We start from the raw sequence: 20,339 nt of genomic DNA on the forward strand, positions 1-20,339 counted from the left end.
TCCTCCAGCTCCCATACGGAAAAAGGACTGTGCCACTTCACCACTTCGTCCTTCCTCTCCCGTATTACCTCCTAACCCGTCCCCCCCTCCTCCTCCTCCTTCTCCTTTACCCTTACCTTTACCATCTCCCTATCATTCACCTCCTCCACAGGATGATAATGATGACTTGGGGGGAGGGGCGGACCCTGATTTATTTAATGATCCTGTTGATCCACACGACCCTTTTACATTTCCAGGCACAGCACCAGTAGATGACTGGTCTTATCCAATGCCTGACATGCCTGGCCCCACTACCTACCCCTCCAAGCCCTCCCCTCCTGATGACCATTTGGGGTTTGGCCAACTAATAAATAGGGCAGCAACATTCCATGGTGTCACTATGCACACGGACCCCCTTGAAGAGGACTTTCTCCTCGATACTTTTGAGCAGTCACAAAAAACTGTTCACATACTGCCCATGATTAAAGGGGTTATAAAGCATGCCACTGAGGTCTTTAAAGACCCTGTTCGAGCGAGGGTTCTCAACCCCCGCATCGAAAAAAAAGTTCCGACCAGCCCCGCAGGACCCTGCATACATTAAAGCCCAGCTCCCTTTAGACTCCTTGGTCGTTTCAAATGCCAGGAAGCGCGTTAACTCACAGACAACTGGAGAAACGCCCCCCCCCAGACAAGGAGTCTAAACTTTTAGAAGCCTCAGGCAAACGAGTCGCTGCACAGGCGGCCAACCACTGGCGTATTGCCAATACCCAGGCCCTGTTAGCCCGGTATGACAGGGCGCATTATGACCAACTTGAGGACCTTATGCAACACCTGCCTGATCCCTTTAAATCCCAGGCCGCTGACCTCATTCAAGAAGGCAAGTTAATATCTAATGCCTCCATTAAATGCGCCTTAGATGCAGCAGACACTGCTTCTCGGGCGGTCAATACTAGCGTCTTACTCAGATGACATGCCTGGCTCCGTATTTCCGGTTTTAAACCAGAGGTTCAAACCGCAATTCTAGCTCAACCTTTCAACCAAGAGCAGTTATTTGGCCCCGCAGTGGACACTGCATTAGAAAAAATGAAAAAGGATAATGAGACTGCCAAGTCCATGGGAGCACTGCAGTCTCCTCAAACTCGGGGTTCCTTTCGTCGCTCCTTTTATAGAGGAGGCTCCAAAAACACGGCAACTGAGACCACGTCCACCTTTAAAAATTCTGGACAAACATCCCCTAACAGAGGATATTTCCGGGGAGGTTATAGGGGAAACAATAACAAAGGTCGAGGGCGGGGCAACAACAACAACACCCGCACCTCCCCAGCCACCAAACAGTGACTTGCCACCACTCCCCCCAGACCATTCCACTCCGGTCGGGGGGCGACTCCAACAATTCCTACCTGTCTGGACTTCCATCACCACAGACAGATGGGTAAGACAAATTATCCAGTCTGGCTACTGCCTAGAACTCCTACAATCCCCCCCAAACATACCACCCAAACAACGTCCAATGTCCCCACATCATCTCTCTCTCCTCAAACAAGAAGTTCAATCCCTGTTACAAAAACATGCGATAGAACCAGTCCCTCTTCAACATCAGGGAACAGGGGTGTATTCTCTATACTTCCTCATTCCCAAAAAGGACAAAACATTACGGCCCATACTGGATCTCAGACTGCTAAACCAGTATATACATTCAGATCATTTTCATATGACCACCCTCCAACAAGTCCTCCCACTGTTACAACAGGGAGACTTCCTTGCCACATTGGACCTCAAGGACGCGTACTTTCACATCCCTATGCATCCCGCTCACAGAAAATATCTACGATTTGTGGTAGATGGGCAACACTATCAATTTACAGTTCTCCCATTCGGAGTAACAACAGCACCCAGAGTGTTCACCAAGTGCTTAGCGGTCGTGGCAGCGCACCTCAGAAGACAACAGATCCATGTCTTCCCCTATCTGGACGATTGGCTCATAAAAGCCAATACTCACCAAAAATGCGTTCTCCACACTCATCGCACGATTCAAACTCTCCACAATTTGGGATTCACTATCAACTACCCCAAATCCCATCTACAACCTTCCCACTTACATCAGTATCTAGGAGCAACCATAGATACCTCCAAAGGCATTGCTTATCCTAGCACTGCCAGGATAGCCAGTATACAAAATCTCATCCCTCAATTTCAAACTCATCCATCTCTTCCAGCAAGAGTGTTCATGCAGCTCCTAGGCATGATGGCGTCATGCATCTCCATAGTCCCACACGCACGACTTCAAATGCGTCCCTTACAGGAATGTCTAGCACAACAGTGGAACCAAGCTCACGGACAACTTACCGATCTGGTGTTGGTGGACAGTCGCTCACTTCGCTCACTGAAATGGTGGAACACCATCAACCTGTCCAAAGGGCGACCGTTCTTAAAGCCTCTTCCACAAGTTGTGCTAACTACCGACGCATCTCTCACAGGGTGGGGAGCCCACCTCCTTCACCATACCACTCAGGGCAGATGGACCAGTCAACAGAAACTGCTCCACATCAACCACCTGGAACTCTTAGCAGTGTTCCTAGCACTAAAATCCTTTCAGGTTCACCTAAAGAACAAAACTGTCCTCATACGCACAGACAACATGACGACAATGTATTATATACAGAAACAGGGAGGGACACATTCTCTCCAACTGTCCCAACTGGCACAGCAAATCTGGAGATGGGCAATTCCCCAAAACATCTACCTGTTAGCAGAACATCTCCCAGGGATCCACAATCAAGTGGCCGACCTCCTAAGTCGCCACACACAGCAGATCCACGAATGGGAACTACACCCCAAGGTTCTACTCCCCTTCTTCCAAAAATGGGGACAACCAGACATAGACCTGTTCGCCACTCCCGAAAACACAAAATGCCCAACCTTCGCCGCCAGGTTTCCACACCCACAGTCGAAGGGCAATGCCCTATGGATGAACTGGTCAGGCAGATTTGCGTACGCTTTTCCGCCTCTCCCACTAGTTCCATTTGTGGTACGCAAACTGAAACAACAGTCACTAACACTAATACTAGTGGCTCCCACTTGGGCACGTCAACCGTGGTTCACCACACTTCTGGAACTGTCTTTAGTTCCACATCAAAGGCTACGCCTCTCCCCGGATCTACTAACCCAGAACCATGGAGAAATCAGACACCCAGATCCTCAAACACTCAACCTAGCGATCTGGCTCCTGAGGTCTTAGAGTTCGGATACCTCAATCTCCCTCCAGACTGTATGAATATCATAAAGGAAGCCAGACGACCTACTACTAGAGCGTGTTATGCCGCTAAATGGAAACGATTTGCCATCTACTGCGCTAATAATGACATACATCCATTGGATGCTTCCATCCAAAACATCATTTGCTATCTACTACACTTGCAAAGATGCAATCTGGCGTATTCCTCTATACGTTTACACCTAGCAGCCTACTTACAAAATAGGCAACACCTGTCCCTTTTTAAGGTACCAGCCATCAAAGCGTTTATGGAAGGTCTCAAAAGAATTCTTCCCCCAAGATTGCCACCTGCCCCAGTGTGGAATCTCAATGTGGTTCTAACAAGACTCATGGGTCCCCCATTTGAACCCATGCACAAATGTGAATTACAATTCCTAACATGGAAGGTAGCTTTCCTTATCGCAATCACTTCCCTACGCAGAGTAAGTGAACTACAAGCCCTTACACTAGAGGAACCTTTCTTACAACTACACCGTAACAAAGTGGTTCTTAGGACAAACCCTAAATTTCTTCCAAAAGTGATTTCCCCTTTCCACCTTAACCAATCAGTAGAGCTACCAGTCTTTTTCCCAAACCCAGACTCCGTAGCTGAAAGGGCCCTACATACCTTAGATGTCAAAAGAGCCTTGCTTTATTACATCGACAGGACAAAACCTTTTCGAAAGACAAAACAACTCTTTGTTGCTTTCGCACCACCACATAAAGGCAATCCGATCTCCAAATCCGGTATAGCCCGGTGGATAGTTAAATGCATCCAAATATGCTACCTAAAGGCTAAACGTACACTTACAGTTCCCCCTAGGGCGCACTCCACGCGTAAAATAGGGGCTTCTATGGCCTTCTTAGGTAACATTCCCTTAGAAGACATTTGCAAGGCAGCCACGTGGTCTACCACGCATACCTTCACTAAACACTACTGTGTTGACGTGCAGGCCAAACAACAGGCCTCAGTGAGCCAGGCTGTCCTAAAAACTTTATTTCAAGCTGCTGCAACAGATACAGGCGACCACCGATAAGGGGAAGCACTGCTGTATAATCTATCCTCAGTGTGTGATCTGCAGCTCATATGCCTCGAACGGAATATGCTACTTACCAGTATGCATCTGTTCTTGGCATGTAGAGCTGCAGAGTCACACACGCCCGCCCGCCTCCCCGGGACCTGTATCTGTTCCAGCATCCGTCTTACTTAGACATTACACATGGACATCCTTTCTTTCATTCCTATACACTCCATCTTTTCCCATCATGGCGAAAAAACAATCTGACGATGGAGTGGATGCCCATGCGCACTGTTGTCCAGGGGAGGAGTCACCAACCTCGTGACCAAAGGCTTCTTCCGAAGACAACAACAACCTGCAATCATCCGAGCCCAACACCAGATGGCGATCTTATCCTCAGTGTGTGACTCTGCAGCTCTACATGCCAAGAACAGATGCATACTGGTAAGTAGCATATTCCTTACGATACATGGAGATAGTTCTAATCACGAACTACAGACCCAACTTTGTAGGCACTTCTAAGATGTTTAGTTGAAAATGTTTGCAAAAGAACATCAAGCCGCAAAACAGGTAAGGGTGACCTGACGTGTAAACGCGTAGAAGTAGCTACTGGGCACCATTAATCCCTCGGAGGGATCTTCAAAGCCGTACCTTATTTTTCAGCCGTCATTTTAGTTCTGATTAGGTTGCAGTTCTGTATCCATATTGAAGCCTGTGCTATTCTTTGAGGTTTGCTTTGAGCGTCATACGACTGTTAAGCTGTTTTTGTGTTGTAAATGTTGAGTGATTGTAAACAATAATTCTACACTTATTTTGTTAATTGGCTCCGCCTTTCTCCTTTATTCCAGCTTGGAGCAAACAGTGGACTTCACATCATTATATTTGATGAAATTGATGCCATTTGCAAGCAGAGAGGTAGCATGGCAGGAAGCACCGGCGTCCATGACACTGTTGTCAACCAGTTGCTTTCCAAAATCGATGGAGTGGAGCAGCTCAACAACATCCTTGTTATTGGTACAGAATGATTTTCACTGTGGTTGCATGTGGGCTAGCGGCGGGGGGGGGGGGGGGCAGGATATTTTTGTAGCGGAAACACATAAGGGATAATAGTTCTCTTAGCCCCTAATTCCAATTTGTGCGGAATAGAGTGGAGTGTTTACCACACCCAGTAAAGACCATTACCCAAGTGTGAGGTATTTAGCATGTGTTTGAAGCACCTCCTAATCTGCGTCTTCTACATCAGTCATAACATGCAAAATATTTATTTTTTTACTGTCAAAGGAAAAGTTAGAGCTTTTCAAAATGTAGTTTCATTTCTAAAATATAAAATGCTAAATTCAACCATATTGCTGTCATTTTTGCTCCTCAGACATACTCTCTTTTTGTCAATGCATTGGATTGCTGCTTCAATTGAGGTCACCCACAGTCCATGTTACATTTGCTGTTCTTGCACTGTTCCCTCAATTCAAGATAATTATACTAATTTAAGTTTGTTTCAAATTTCTTTATATACACAGAACATTTTAAAGCTTTCAATTTTGCTTTTTAATGTGTACATATATTTTAGTAATCTACTAATATTATTTAATTCTATGAACAGCTGCAGACCCCCTGCATAGGTGTTGTGGACCCACAGGTTAAGAACTATTGTCCTAGTCTGTTTCGACTCGCTACTTGTCCCAACTGAATTGGCAAATGTTAACAACTTTCCAGAAAGGAAGCTTTTTTTAAGAAGCACACTACTTGGACACTGCAATATACAAACCCCCCCCCCCCCCCCCCCCCCCCCCTTCCGACTCGCATATCCCACAAACTCTACAGAAACCACCTCAATGAGACCTAATACTTCAAATCTTTGGACCTGTGTGTGCTCATCCATGAATGCCTCCACGTTTCATGGAGTATGGCCTGTTCTGCATTGTAGGATCTTCTGTGATGGTCATAAATGTACAATATTTTTTTTAAACTGAGGCGGATCCTAGAACGTTTCCTACCAGAAATCAACTTTTGTATGTGTAGAAGAGTAAGATGCCATTTCTCAAATGCAGACATAACCTTTTTATATTTAAATTGTTCTCCTTTCCAGATCAGTAACACAAGACAGCATTGCAGCACGAAACCACATGTGCTGCCTAGATTAACATGGGTGCAAAGAAAATTATATGAATGAATAAAGTAGCCTGATTTGCTGGAAGACTAGAGAACAAACAAAAATGCATTGTTTCTTTAAGAAATTAGGTGGTTAGGTGGTTCTCAATCTCATTTGTTCAGTTCAAGCAGAATGGATTTCTGAACGCTTCAGGGGTTTCCATGCCTTTCTTTTTAGGTTTTCACCTCAAAAGTCTTCATAGCTTTACTTAATTCTGCATCTTTGACCTTTCTGTTTAATTTCCACCTTCCTGTTCCCATCTTAGAAGGGAACATTTTGTAAATGCTTTCACTCTTCATGAAGTGTCCATCCTGTATGAGGAAGAAAGCTGCTTCTGACCTGCATAAATTATGTGTGGTCTGATTTCCACCCCTACCCTCTGCGAAAGGCTGCAGGTGTTGTCAGAAAATGACAAAAAAGAGCCCTGAAATTTCTCCAGCCGTCACTCAGCGACAAGATGATCATTGTTGAGTCCAAAGATATACCATGGTGTTCAAGGCATGTGGGCTGCTGAATTCATATCTGTGCATAGATCGCCGCCTAGTGTTGGGTCCGGATGATTGTACATTGTTGTCCTGGAAGAGTCTTCGAAGTATCACGAGATAGGTGGCTCCTCCCTTGGACTACAGTGCGCATGGGCATCCTCTCCATCCTCAGATTGTTTTTCGCCATTGTGGCAGTAATGGAGTAGATACAGTAAGTGATGACCATGCTATACAAACCTGAATCTGTAGTTGTCTTAGCAGTTTGGAAGAAGCGTGCTTTAGCACCTGTGATGTTAGCTCTCCTTGACAGGGATGGAAACAAGATCGACATCAATGGGCAGAAGGTTTGTGGCATTGCAGTAACAGCCTTTGAAACAGCTAGCACAACATTTCTTCTTGGAAACTATGATCAAGATAATTCACAGCTTTGAAGAGGATCTCTGAAAGAATGTAGGTAGAACTGGAAATAAGTAGAAGGAAAACTGGCATTTAACCAGGTCATTGGTGTCTCCATAAACACTGCATTCTTAGAATTCTGCGACATAATTTCTTTGAAACTTTTTCTGTCTACGTGTAAAATCACTGACACCTGATTCTCATTATTATGATTATATCCTTGACAGGTTCTGTCCTCTTTGGCCTTCATACACATAACATACAGAGGATAAAGGCATGAGGCTGAGATGCTCAAACCTGTGTGCCTGAAAGAGAGGAAGAACTCCTTTAGTTGCTCCCGGACCATCCTTACTATTCAAGATGGATAGTTCAATCCTCCTGTAGTCTTATAAGCCAGTCTCAAGGCAAACAGTACCTACCTTCTTACCAAAGAAGATCTGCAAAAGGTAGAGTACAGTATCAACAGCAGCATTTTTACTCCTTTGGGAAGAGCCAGTCTAACACAAGATGACTCCCTCACTTCCTCTCCTCCTTGTGCCACTCTTGTTGGTGTATATCGAACCATCTAAAAGAGTGGCAAAAGATAACAACAGACAAATAGATTGTTCATCAGAGTTCTGATCATAAAGACATTTCTGGAGGGTTTAAAGTAGAATTTTCCTCCTAGATGACAGCCTTCTCCTCCATGGGAGCTTAATCAGGTAATATTGAAATTGATGCCTTGACCTTTTGAGTAAACCAATGAGCCATCAATCATTGCACCATCTGACTTGAAAAGTAGTCTTCCCAGTGGCCTTACCTCGGCTTTCAGAGTCTGCAAGCTTCAAGCTCTCTCTGCACTGGAACCTTACACTTACTCCAGTATTGGAACTTTTATAGATTCCTATGCTTGTATCATTCCCCGTCGTCGGAATGGTAGTCCCCGGTATACATAAAATAGCAATAGAAACCATTACCAAAACAGAAACTAGGCTTAGGCCCATTCTCGTTTTGAAACCTATCCACCTCTTTTTGTAAAAGAGACCAAATAAAGTGAACAACCAATCAGATTAGCCTCACCCCTCAGAACCCTCCTGAGAGTAGCTCAGAACCTCAGATTTCCTACCGCACGTTGTGCAAGGGAGCCTCCACTGAGCTCTGCTCAGTTTTGTCCTGTAAACGTTCATTCTACAGTTTTTCACCAGTTTTTTCTTCAAAACCTTTTTCAAGATGTCGGATGAGGAAAAGAAAGCCCTCTTTAAAGCCTGTGCAACTTGTGCTAAGAAGAGGTTATATGTGTAAGACAAGCACAAGGAATGCATTTACTGTCTGTACCCAGACCATAAGGCAGCAGACTGTAAAATATGCCACACTTTTTCTACAAAGACACTGCAAGACGGTGAGGGGCGTCTTTTGACCTGGCTCCAGAAGCTAAAGTCAAGGAAGGAACCAGTCTCCAGCGACAGTGATGAGGCATCCTCTGCTACATCTTCCAGAAGGTCTGTTAAAAGGGGTAGAGCTTCTCCTTCACCTTCTGAAGAACGTCCTGGTAAGGCCTTAAAAAAGACCTCTCATGGGTCTGATGGCCATAGTCCTGTCGAATCTCCTCACCGTGGTGTAAAGGAGAGGTAAGGACTGTCAAAAGGAGTAATATCTGAGAGGAAATCTAGCTCTGTTCCTCGAGCTTCTCCTCCAGCGGCTCCAAAGACTTTCAAAAAGCCCTCCTCACTCTCTTCTGAGGTTAAATCTGTGAAGAAGGTTCACTCGTCGACGACGCTTTCAACGACTCCATCGACGAAATCATCAAAGGTACAGTCTCAGTCTCCTTCATCTCTGAATTCGTCGACGGGCTCGATGACGGTGATTTCATCGTCTCCGGCGCTGACTCTTCAGAGTTCCGCTTCAACAACTTTGACGCCAGTGGTGGCTGTGTCGTCGTCGATGGTGTCGATGACGTTTAAGAGGATGTCAACGACGAGGGTGACGACGGCTGGGGTAACGACTGTCTCGACGACGGTTGCGTCGACGACATCCATTTCTTTGTCGACGATTCTGTCGACGATGGAAATCATTTCTATTTCTCTCAGAAAGCGCCAAATTACACCTGAGATGACTTCCCCAGGCGGGTGACTCCTCTACCCCCTGCACTTCTCCTTGAAGAAGAGGGATCTGAAGAGGATGATGGACCTTTTGGCTATGCGAATAGCCCTTTCAATTACATGTCAAGGGTCAGGACACAGACTCTGAGGGGGAATACGTAGAGGAACAGCAATATGATCCTTCGTCAGATTATCAAGAGGACTACCAGCAGGAGATGGTGTCTGTCTTCCTCCTTACTAGCGGACTTGCAGACTATGCGTTTGGACTATAGGAGGAGATTTGCAACACAACCTCCAGTTCCAGTCGTGGTGCCAGTTACTGTTGCTCCTCCGGCTCGGCCTACTACCCCGCAATTGCCACCGCCTCAGCCAATGCTTGTGGCTCAGGATGCACCACCTATCATTCCTCTTGTTCAGGATGACACCTCTGATGAGGACCAGGGCAATGTCACAATACCAGATCCAGACACCGAGTGGGATGACTGTCATTCCTGATCCAGCTTCTCCTGCACCAGCACCTGTTGATTTCCCCCCCTGCAGACATAGGGGGTTTCCATAATTTGATGGAAAGGGCTGCTAAAAGATTTGTACTGCCCATGCCCACGGTGCAGTCGGAATGCTTCCTTTATGACTTTAAGGAGCCTTACAAGAAATCTGTTTGGTCTATTCTGATTGTTGTTCACGTCTGGGAAGAAGGATTGAAAGTGATGCGGAGTCCAGCCACGGTAATTCCTGTACTGCCTCGCCTTGAGAAGAAATATAAGGGTCCGGACGATAGCCCGGCCTGCTCGGTCAGCCAGCCTAAACCAGACTCTGTTATCTCTCGGGCTGCCCAAAGAAAATCCAGGAATCCTTCTGCTTCCCTCACGACACCTCCAGACAAAGAAGGCAGACGCATTGATAACGCGGGCAAGAGGTTTTCCTCCATGTACAGCCTGTTGGTCAGAGCTGCTAACGCTTTAGCGATACTTGGTCACTATGATCGCCAGATGTGGTGTGACCTTCCCCCTATCTAGACCAATTGCCTGAAGATTTGAAGAAAGATGCGAAGAAGATTCTTCAAGAAGGAGAGATAACATCTGCTGAAGTGATTGACTGTGCAATGAATATTGCAACAACGGCGTTCCGCTCCTTGGCGGGCGCTTCTGTCCTTCGTCGTCAAGGCTGGCTGCGGGCTACATGGTTCCGTCCTGAGGTCCAAAACAAGATCTTGGATCTTCCCTTTGATGGGGAGGCGCTCTTTGGAAAAAATATTGATGATGGGCTCCAGGACATTAAGAAAGATACGGAGACCGCAAAATCCTTAGGGACTCTGCAGTACCGCAAGGTCCCCTTCTGTGGAGCCAGAGGTAGAGGTAATGCTACGTACAGAGGAGGATACCGACAGCATTCCTCATATGGATCAACCTTGCAATCCCACCGGCCAAATTATAACCAGCTGCAAAATCAATCCTCTTCTTTCTGTAGCTCGACTAACAGAGGAAGACAAGGACGCCAGGGGAGGGACTCCTCGCAGCGTCAATAGCGGCTTGCTGGCTCTTACTACTTTACCTTCTCCTCCTGTAACATCAGTGGAAGGCAGAATATCAAATTACCTCCACAGCTGGCAACAAATAGCATCGGACCATTGGGTGCTGAAGATCGTTCAATGCGGCCACACTCTGGAATTTGTCCAAGCACCACCGTCCAAGCCCCCTCGCGCCATTGCGTCAAAACATCTCATTCTTCTACAATTGGAAGTCCATCAAATGCTCCTCAAAGGAGCGATGAAACCAGTCCCTATCTCTCAGCGGGAAGAGGGTTTCTACTCCTGTTTCTTCCTGGTCCAGAAGACTTTAGAAAAGTGTTGCCGTATTCTAGATCTGAGGGAGCTCAACACCTATCTCATCAAACAATCATTTCGGATAGTTTCTCTGCAGGACATCCTTCGTCTTCTCAACTCAGGGGATTACATGGCCACATTGGATCTAGAGGACGCTTACTTTCACATACCCATTCATCCAGCCCACAGGAGGTTCCTTTGCTTCACAGTAGCCAAGAGCCACTTTCAGTTCAAGGTCCTACCTTTGGGACTCCGATCTGCTCTGCAGATCTTTACGAAGGTTTTAGCTCCGGTGGCAGCTTTTCTACGAAAGCAACAGCTGAAGGCTTCTACCAAGCAGGCAGCAGAACAATCAGTTGTGGCATGCACACGCCTTTTCAGCAATCTCGGGCTGACTCTCAACACGGAAAAGTCGTCTATCTAGAACAGCCAGGTTTCTGAGAGCCATTCTGGACACATCCATCGACAAAGCTTTTCCTACCCTGGAGAATCAAGAAAAGCTGATGGCTATGGCCCGTCTGCTGTTAAAAAGACTTTCAGTTCGCCTCTACAAGTCCCTCCTTGGGTCCATTTCCTCCTGCATTCCTCTGATTCCTCATTGCAGGTTGCGGATGCGTCCTCTCCAGGAGGAGTTGGACTTGCAGTAGCGCCAAGTCGACGGATCTTTCGAAGACATGGTCTTCGTTGCAGTGTCCATGAGAGACGCCGCATCATGGTAGATGAAAGAGGAAAACATTTCTCAGGGTCTTTCCTTCAGGATCACTCCTGTTCTCAGATAATTACTACAGACGCCTCGCTAGAGGGCTGGGAGCAGTCTTGCAGGACCTTCATGTAAGCCGCAGTTGGCTGCTCCAACATAGTCTTCTACATATTATTCTGCTGGAGCTCAGAGCAATTTGCCTAGCCTTGCAGGCGTTTCTTCCGCGAATACAGCAGTCTGCAGTTCTAATACAGACAGACAACACGACGGCGATGCATTCTATAAACAAGGAAGGCGGCACCAGATCTAGTCTTTTGTCACAAGAGGCCGAGACAATTTGGGAATGGGCGATCCAGCCGGGGATATCTCTCAAAGCGGAGCACCTTCCAGGCGTTCTCAACAAGACAGCAGACACGCTGAGCAGACTAAAATCGGTCAGCCACGAATGGGAACTGGACCAGTCCACTCTGGAAGAGGTGCTTTGCCTATGGGGCAGGCCTTCCATAGACCTCTTTGCCACGCCGGAGAACAAGAAATGCCGTTTTTACGCAAGCAGGCTTCACCATCGGGTATAATTGGGGAATGCACTTTCGATGGCCTGGTCAGGTGCATTTGTTTACGCTTCCCCCCCCCCCCCCCCCCCCCCCCCCACCCCCATTCCTCTGATCCCCAGGCTTCTCAGGAAGCTCAAAGCTGAACCTTGCAAGATGATTTTGATTGCTCCTGCGTGGCCCTGACAGTTTTGGTTCACAGAGCTGCATCTCCTCTCCCTGGACCTTCCACTTCCATTGCAGCAGATTCCTTCGCTGCTGACGATGTCCCAGGGCCAAGTCTGGCATCCGCAATCTCTGCAGTTGTCGGCATGGCTCCTGAGTAGCGAGAATTTCTTGGTTTGAATCTTTCAACAGAATGTAGGGAGGTGCTCTCTCAGGCACGCTGCCCAAGTACCAACAAGACATACAAATTGAAGTGCAAGCGTTTCTGCATTTAGTGCCAGCAAAAGGGGGACAAATCCTTTTCTTCTGAGTTGCATGAAGTTCTTCCATATATTTATTTATTTATTTATAGAGTTTTATATATCGTGAACGTGACCCAAGGGTATCAGGGCTCTTTACAGTTACATGAGGTAAATAGTTTACAATACAATAGGTATAGCAGCAATAATATATATTTGATTCCGGTGCATGTCTTTCTTAACATTTTCAACAATAACCAGTTTAGGATCAGCTTACTGTACCAAAGGTATAATAGTAGTATAATACATGTGTTTCCGATGTGTACCTTCGTATATTTTACATCAATACTACAAAGATCCATTCATTGTAGTACTGTACAGTCTAAGAAGTCAAAAACAGAGTAGGTCGCACACTGCTCGTCATACTAGCAAATAGCCCCATAGAACTCTGGATACTGTAGTGGCAGCGGAGAGTACGCCTATGCCACGAGTGTAAAAAATAATGCCATCCCTGGACACGTGTTTCGAGGTAATTGCCTCTCGTCAGCAGGGAGCAGGTAGGTGTGAGGGGTGCCAAGTAGACTGCCAAAATATTAAAGGTAAAATACCTCTCACGGCGCGCAGGTGCGGTACCAAGGCTCGTCAGCCCAACGCGCTCAAGGGAGCTTAAATACAAAAACAGAGTAGGTCGCACACTGCTCGTCATACTAGCAAATAGCCCCATAGAACTCTGGATACTGTAGTGGCAGCGGAGAGTACGCCTATGCCACGAGTGTAAAAAATAATGCCATCCCTGGACACGTGTTTCGAGGTAATTGCCTCTCGTCAGCAGGGAGCAGGTAGGTGTGAGGGGTGCCAAGTAGACTGCCAAAATATTAAAGGTAAAATACCTCTCACGGCGCGCAGGTGCGGTACCAAGGCTCGTCAGCCCAACGCGCTCAAGGGAGCTTAAATACAAAAACAGAGTAGGTCGCACACTGCTCGTCATACTAGCAAATAGCCCCATAGAACTCTGGATACTGTAGTGGCAGCGGAGAGTACGCCTATGCCACGAGTGTAAAAAATAATGCCATCCCTGGACACGTGTTTCGAGGTAATTGCCTCTCGTCAGCAGGGAGCAGGTAGGTGTGAGGGGTGCCAAGTAGACTGCCAAAATATTAAAGGTAAAATACCTCTCACGGCGCGCAGGTGCGGTACCAAGGCTCGTCAGCCCAACGCGCTCAAGGGAGCTTAAATACAAAAACAGAGTAGGTCGCACACTGCTCGTCATACTAGCAAATAGCCCCATAGAACTCTGGATACTGTAGTGGCAGCGGAGAGTACGCCTATGCCACGAGTGTAAAAAATAATGCCATCCCTGGACACGTGTTTCGAGGTAATTGCCTCTCGTCAGCAGGGAGCAGGTAGGTGTGAGGGGTGCCAAGTAGACTGCCAAAATATTAAAGGTAAAATACCTCTCACGGCGCGCAGGTGCGGTACCAAGGCTCGTCAGCCCAACGCGCTCAAGGGAGCTTAAATACAAAAACAGAGTAGGTCGCACACTGCTCGTCATACTAGCAAATAGCCCCATAGAACTCTGGATACTGTAGTGGCAGCGGAGAGTACGCCTATGCCACGAGTGTAAAAAATAATGCCATCCCTGGACACGTGTTTCGAGGTAATTGCCTCTCGTCAGCAGGGAGCAGGTAGGTGTGAGGGGTGCCAAGTAGACTGCCAAAATATTAAAGGTAAAATACCTCTCACGGCGCGCAGGTGCGGTACCAAGGCTCGTCAGCCCAACGCGCTCAAGGGGAGCATGTATTTAAGCTCCCTCGAGCGATTTGGGCTGACGAGCCTTGGTTCCGCACCTGCGCGCCGTGAGAGGTATTTTACCTTTAATATTTTGGCAGTCTACTTGGCACCCCACATACCTACCTGCTCCCTGCTGACGAGAGGCAATTACCTCGAAACACGTGTCCAGGGATGGCATTATAGTGACATACTCGTGGCATAGGCGTACTCGCCGTTGCTACTACATTATCCACAGTTCTATGGGGCTATTTGCTGGTATGACGAGCAGTGTGCGACCTACTATGTTTATGTACAGTCTAAGAAGTCTTTGCAGCTAAACTACGCGGCGTTGTTTCCCCGCCTGTGCGGGGGGACAACGCAACTGGGCGGAGTCATGACGGAACCGCTCCGTCATGAGCACAGCTCAACCGTGGCTCATGACGGAGTGGCTCCGTCATGAGCACAGCGCCACCGCGCTGCCCCCCCGCACCCCCCCAGCGCTGCGGCGGAATTCCCGCCGCAGCGAAGGGGTTAAGAGTCTTAAACGTTTACTAGGACAGAAATAAAGATCTATGGGAGTCAATCAACTCTTTCTCAACAATGTTCATAGCCATTCTGATTTGGTAACATCCTAGCAGTCCATTTTCAGATGGATAGTTTCTTGTATCCCCTTATGCTATCACCTGACTAGTAAGCCACTACTTTGTAAGTCGAAAGCACATTCCACATGAGGAAAATTGGCTTCTTGGCTGTGAAATATTAGATATATGTAGTACAGTTATGGGCAAGTCTGTCCTAACTTTCACCAGACATTAATTTTTAGATGATGCTTCTAGATCTTTTTGCATGAAGTGGTGTTGATTACTACAAAGCTTCCAGTTTTGTGTTGCCATTAAAAATAAGAGCCAGCAGGTTTTTTCACGATGGACTCAAAGTTCTGTTCTATGTTTATGTCTATCAGCGAAGATCCTACAATTAAAATCAAAATGTTATTTGTACATCTAGTTCTATATTTTAGGTATCTTTACTGAAGTCATAAACAACACTGTCTCCTCCCTGGTCTGTCTTATTTTGAATGGTGCACATATATATTCTTACATTGTTAGCAAATTCAGCACACTTCCTCTAAAAGAGCAGAAGCTGAGAAGCAGCTGCCTGTACAAAGGATGGTGGGAGGTGGAAGCAGCCGGATTTTAAAGAAACCGCTTATGTTTTCACTTCTCTAGTCATTCAGCCTATCAATCTATCTTTTTTTCTCTCTTTATATACTTTCTTTTGCACACATTAGTATGGTCAGCCTGTTTGGTTTCATGTTGTAATGCTGTGTAATGTGTTTCAGATTTGAAACAAAAGAACTAGGAAAATATTTTGCCTGTTTAGACGAAGAAGGTTATGCCTGCATTTGATGAAATAGAAGTGAGAGCTTATTACCTTCTGCACATGGATATGTTAATTTTTAGATATGATGTGTTCCGGGATATCCGCAGGCATGCTGGAGTTATCTACGTTCATGGCTGGAGTGAAGCTAACTATGATGCAGAACTAGGATAACAATCCAGTAATATTTTCTTCGGTTTCATTTTCTCTGCCACGTGGCAATATACATAAACTCCTTTTCACTTCACCGGTAACCACTGATAAGCTGAATTTAAATATAGAGGTATAAAGTTTGGGTTTGCAAAAACTCGCAAAATTGCTTTTTTACAGTTACGTGAAATATCAGCAAAATTTTGCGCAATTATGTGAAATACAAAAGTGGTATTTATTGCTATATTTTTGTGCAAAATGTCATTCATTTCAGACTCGAGGATGCATTTCACTTTCTAAACAAAATAGCGTACAAAACAGAAGTGCGGCAAACAAAAGCCACCTGGTTTCTGGTCATTTCCATATTAGCAAATTCAGCATTACATTTTTGTAATGAATGCAGCATAATTACGCAACATGTCATCAACATTATAATTTCAGGAATTTTGCATAGCAAGCGTAACACAAAATTACACAAGATCACGACAGTTTAAGGTAAATTTTGCCCCTGCCGGCATTGAACTGTTCAGGGTCCTGGTATTTCTCTTTTACTACCTTTAATGGCTTTTGATAATCCGTGATGTTAGACTTATTGGTTACTGAGATCTGATTGTTTAATGCAGACAGCATAAATATGTATATAATGTGTGTCTAATTGTCCTAACTTATTTTGTTAGATTTATCATCTCACTTCTCACATTATTAAACCTCCCTTTTACATTTCAATATCTACTGTTGTTGCTCTGGTCCAAGAAGAAAGCGTGGCTTGTATAATAGAAATCAAATACCCTGAAATAATGTTAATGAAGAGGGGTTGCGAGCAATGAATTTCGGACTTGGTCAGGTACCCTGTGGGATTTAATTCCAGTGTCACCCCTACTAACAAGCTTTTCTGTAATCCATGAAACCCTCTGAAGTAACCCTACAGAGCTTTATACAACTCCTATATATCATTAGATATGTACAGCACTTCTTTTAGATGAGCTGCTCATGTCTCAATTATTTAAAATGACCCCTTTTATGCTTTTCTTTAGACATATGCAGTTTCATAGTCATCAATAATGTGATTGTAAAGGCATGTTTCCAACAGGCCTCCTTTCAGAGGACTTTGTGTTAATATTTGTAGTTATCAAGCATGTCCTCATGGCATTACTTTCTTTATCCTCACCCTTCTGGCCTTATAATACGGGTGCACTTAAAGACAATAAGATGCCGAGGTTCAAGTATGGCAAGAACTTGAAAGGATACAAGTATATAAACAGAAAAAGACAACCACTCTGAAAAGTTATGTTTTCTGTTCTTATTTAATGATGTGCCTTTTAAAATGATGGTTGTCTTTGACATGTATGTCTCTTTCCTTAACTGTTTACGGTAAGATCCCTAAATTCCAGTTTTCTATTGTTATTTCTAGGCATGACCAATAGGCCAGACTTGATAGATGAAGCCTTACTCAGACCTGGAAGGTTGGAGGTGAAAATGGAAATAGGTAAATAGATAAGTAGTTTGTCAATTTTTGTTGATAACTTTCTATGGATTAAAGTTACACAGGATAGTGTAGGAATTTGTAATTGAAGTACACTTTTGGCAGCTAAAGGGTAAGGTTTTATGTCCCTACCCTCTTCTTAAGGAGATTTAACCAGCTCTGTGTTACAGGGAGAAGGGCAGTTTTACTTGGACACCTGTATGGATAGATAAACTAAACCAATGATGAGATATGTCTGCATTGCCTATTTATTGGATAGTCTTCTCTAACTCTTTCTGAAGGAAACACCTCAAGTGACAGAGAAGGAGCTTATCCTTTGCACCAGTTAACCACTGGACACTCTAAAGAGTGGTGAAGAGTGTTCACAGGCCCTTTGCCCTTGAATATTTACAGGGTGAGGAGGATATTTATTCTTCCACACCTACCCATACTTTGATTCCATTTGCAGGTCCCTTCATGTTCCCGTCCTCCCTGATGGAGTCAACCTTAGCTACCTAAATCACCCTTACTTTATCTTCCTGCTGTGTACCGAAGAAAGCTTCCTTTTGTTATATTTTGGGGATGGGGACAGGAGAATATATGAGCCCCTTAGAAGATATTAAGGATGGCTACAGTTGGATTAAGTGTAATGTGTGATATCCTGTAAGATGTCTCACGTGCATTTGCAAACGAGTAATGCTGTCCACAAAACAAGCCCAGTAATTGAGCTAATAAGCCTAATTCTGTGGACATTTAAAGTGATATGCTGTTATTGCTCATAGTGGCACTCTGGTCTAGCTTAGGTGTAGAGATGATTTTAAGAAGCTGCCTCATGTTCGTCTTTTATTCTAACCCGACAGGTTTACCGGATGAAAAGGGCCGTTTTCAGATCCTTAATATTCACACAGCAAAGATGAGAGATCACAAATTGTTAGCCCCAGAAGTAGATATTAATGAACTGGCCACGGAGACGAAGAACTTCAGTGGTGCTGAGCTGGAGGGCTTGGTCCGAGCAGCCCAGTCTACGGCCATGAACCGGCACATTAAGGCAAGTGCCCAGAGCTGCTTCTGTTGTACTCTGAGAATCCTGTCTCTTCCTATGTCAGTTTCCAATGAGACATGAAAGGAAAGCACATTCATGGTCCTTTTACTCCTTGCCATCTACTTCCGTAGTGTGCAGTTCTTTCACCAGAAGAATCAGAACTGTCAGTTTGGCAAATAGGAAAGTTTGTAGCTTCGTGTCACATTTTCAACCTATGTAGGTAGTAGAAGGTGTTGTATTTTTTGCATACCTTTTTAAATATATGCCATGTCCTCAGCTTTCTTGCTTACCTAGAATTATTATTACAGTATCCTGCAGTAACAAATAAGCATGTCATCATGTTGGTACTATCATGATACACCACTTTTATGTCTATCGATTCAGAAAGTTAATCTAATTTCCCCTTTATGGTCCCTTCTCATACGCTAACTTTATCCATGCAATATTCCTTTCATCTCACCCGTTTCTTTTTTTGTTTAATGTGCTCAAATTCCTCATGTTTGCACCTTCTTTTTTTGAAAATGTATTTTTCTTAGATACTATTAGGAATGTAACCTGTTTGGCGGTGGCTGGAGCAGAATGCCCCCTAACTGCTTGAAAAGATTTAAGGAATAGCGCATCTGTCACAGAATAACCTGTTTTTATATAGTGCTTCATACCTCGGCTTTAGGAGATGTAAATAAAGGGTGTTAGTATTATGTTGCCTAATGTTGTACTCAATTCACCAACCTTGGAGAAAAGAAGACTGAAGTGGCCTGCAGATGCCACTACGTCATCCACTAGCCTTAACTGAGACTGTCATAACTTGTATACTCAGTGTATGCCGGCAAACTAAGAATGCAAAAAGACAAATGAAGGACAGAATGCAGAACAATATCATACATTCACCCCAATACAGAGATCTGGGCTTAAATCCATCCTTTTTTTGCTCCCCGTGCCATTCCAGTTTAAACCCAGCCATATGCAAATCAGTCTTGACCCTGCACCATATGTTTGCATAGCACTTTCACCCTAAGTGGGATGGGTATGCCCAGACGTGGGTCCCTTGCTCACTGTGCCACTGGATTCAAGCTAGCCTGGCTGATGAAGGGTAATACCCAGAAACCGGTCCCAGGATGCTTGTTGCCAGTCCAGGGAGGACCTGGCTTGGCAGTTCGGTCTGGACTGTTCCCATGAGGCACAGGGTCAAGACTGATTTGCATATAGCTGGGCCTAAACTGGGGTGGCATGGTGAACAAAAGAACTATGGATTTAACCCAGATCTCTAGACTGGGGGTGAATGTATGATTTATTCAGCATCCCTGCCATCATTTGTTTGCGTAGCAAACTAAGAATGGCAGTGGGAGGACAAACTTACATGTGAATCTGCCCTTCATCATGCCCAACGATTTATACTAAACCTAATACCTCATATCTTAAGCTATTCCCTTCGCCTCTCCGTCACACTTCTCGCCTGCTCTTGTCTTTGTAGATGACCAGTGCAACATACAGTAATGCTTTATGGTATCCTGTAGTAACTGTGAGTTGAGATGTGGCACTTACTAAACTCGCAGTATGTGGGTAAACACCGTTTTCAAGTGACCTCCCTCTGTTTCATGATATCAGTTTCTCACCTCTTATTATTTCCAGTAATCACTATCTACTTCTGAATGTCCCTCCTCTCTTCACATAGACCTTTCAGCTGCACTTCTGTTGTTGTACT

General features: G+C 45.1%; 1 protein-coding gene across 4 annotated transcripts in view; it reads left to right on the forward strand.

The window, feature by feature from the left end:
* The window catches only part of LOC146869886 (vesicle-fusing ATPase), a 1,522,848-nt gene that overhangs the window by 1,069,855 nt on the left and 432,654 nt on the right, over positions 1 to 20,339 (forward strand). For all 4 annotated transcript variants that reach the window (XM_085623863.1, XM_085623829.1, XM_085623831.1 and 1 more), the window contains 3 exons: positions 5,100 to 5,265; positions 17,545 to 17,619; positions 18,456 to 18,643. In XM_085623863.1, the coding sequence (XP_085479989.1) occupies positions 5,100 to 5,265; positions 17,545 to 17,619; positions 18,456 to 18,643 (429 nt within the window). The remainder of the gene's footprint in view (positions 1 to 5,099; positions 5,266 to 17,544; positions 17,620 to 18,455; positions 18,644 to 20,339) is intronic.

This window comes from Triturus cristatus, chromosome 1_1 (genome assembly GCF_964204655.1).
Source record: "Triturus cristatus chromosome 1_1, aTriCri1.1, whole genome shotgun sequence".
In the NCBI taxonomy this organism is placed as follows: domain Eukaryota; kingdom Metazoa; phylum Chordata; class Amphibia; order Caudata; family Salamandridae; genus Triturus; species Triturus cristatus.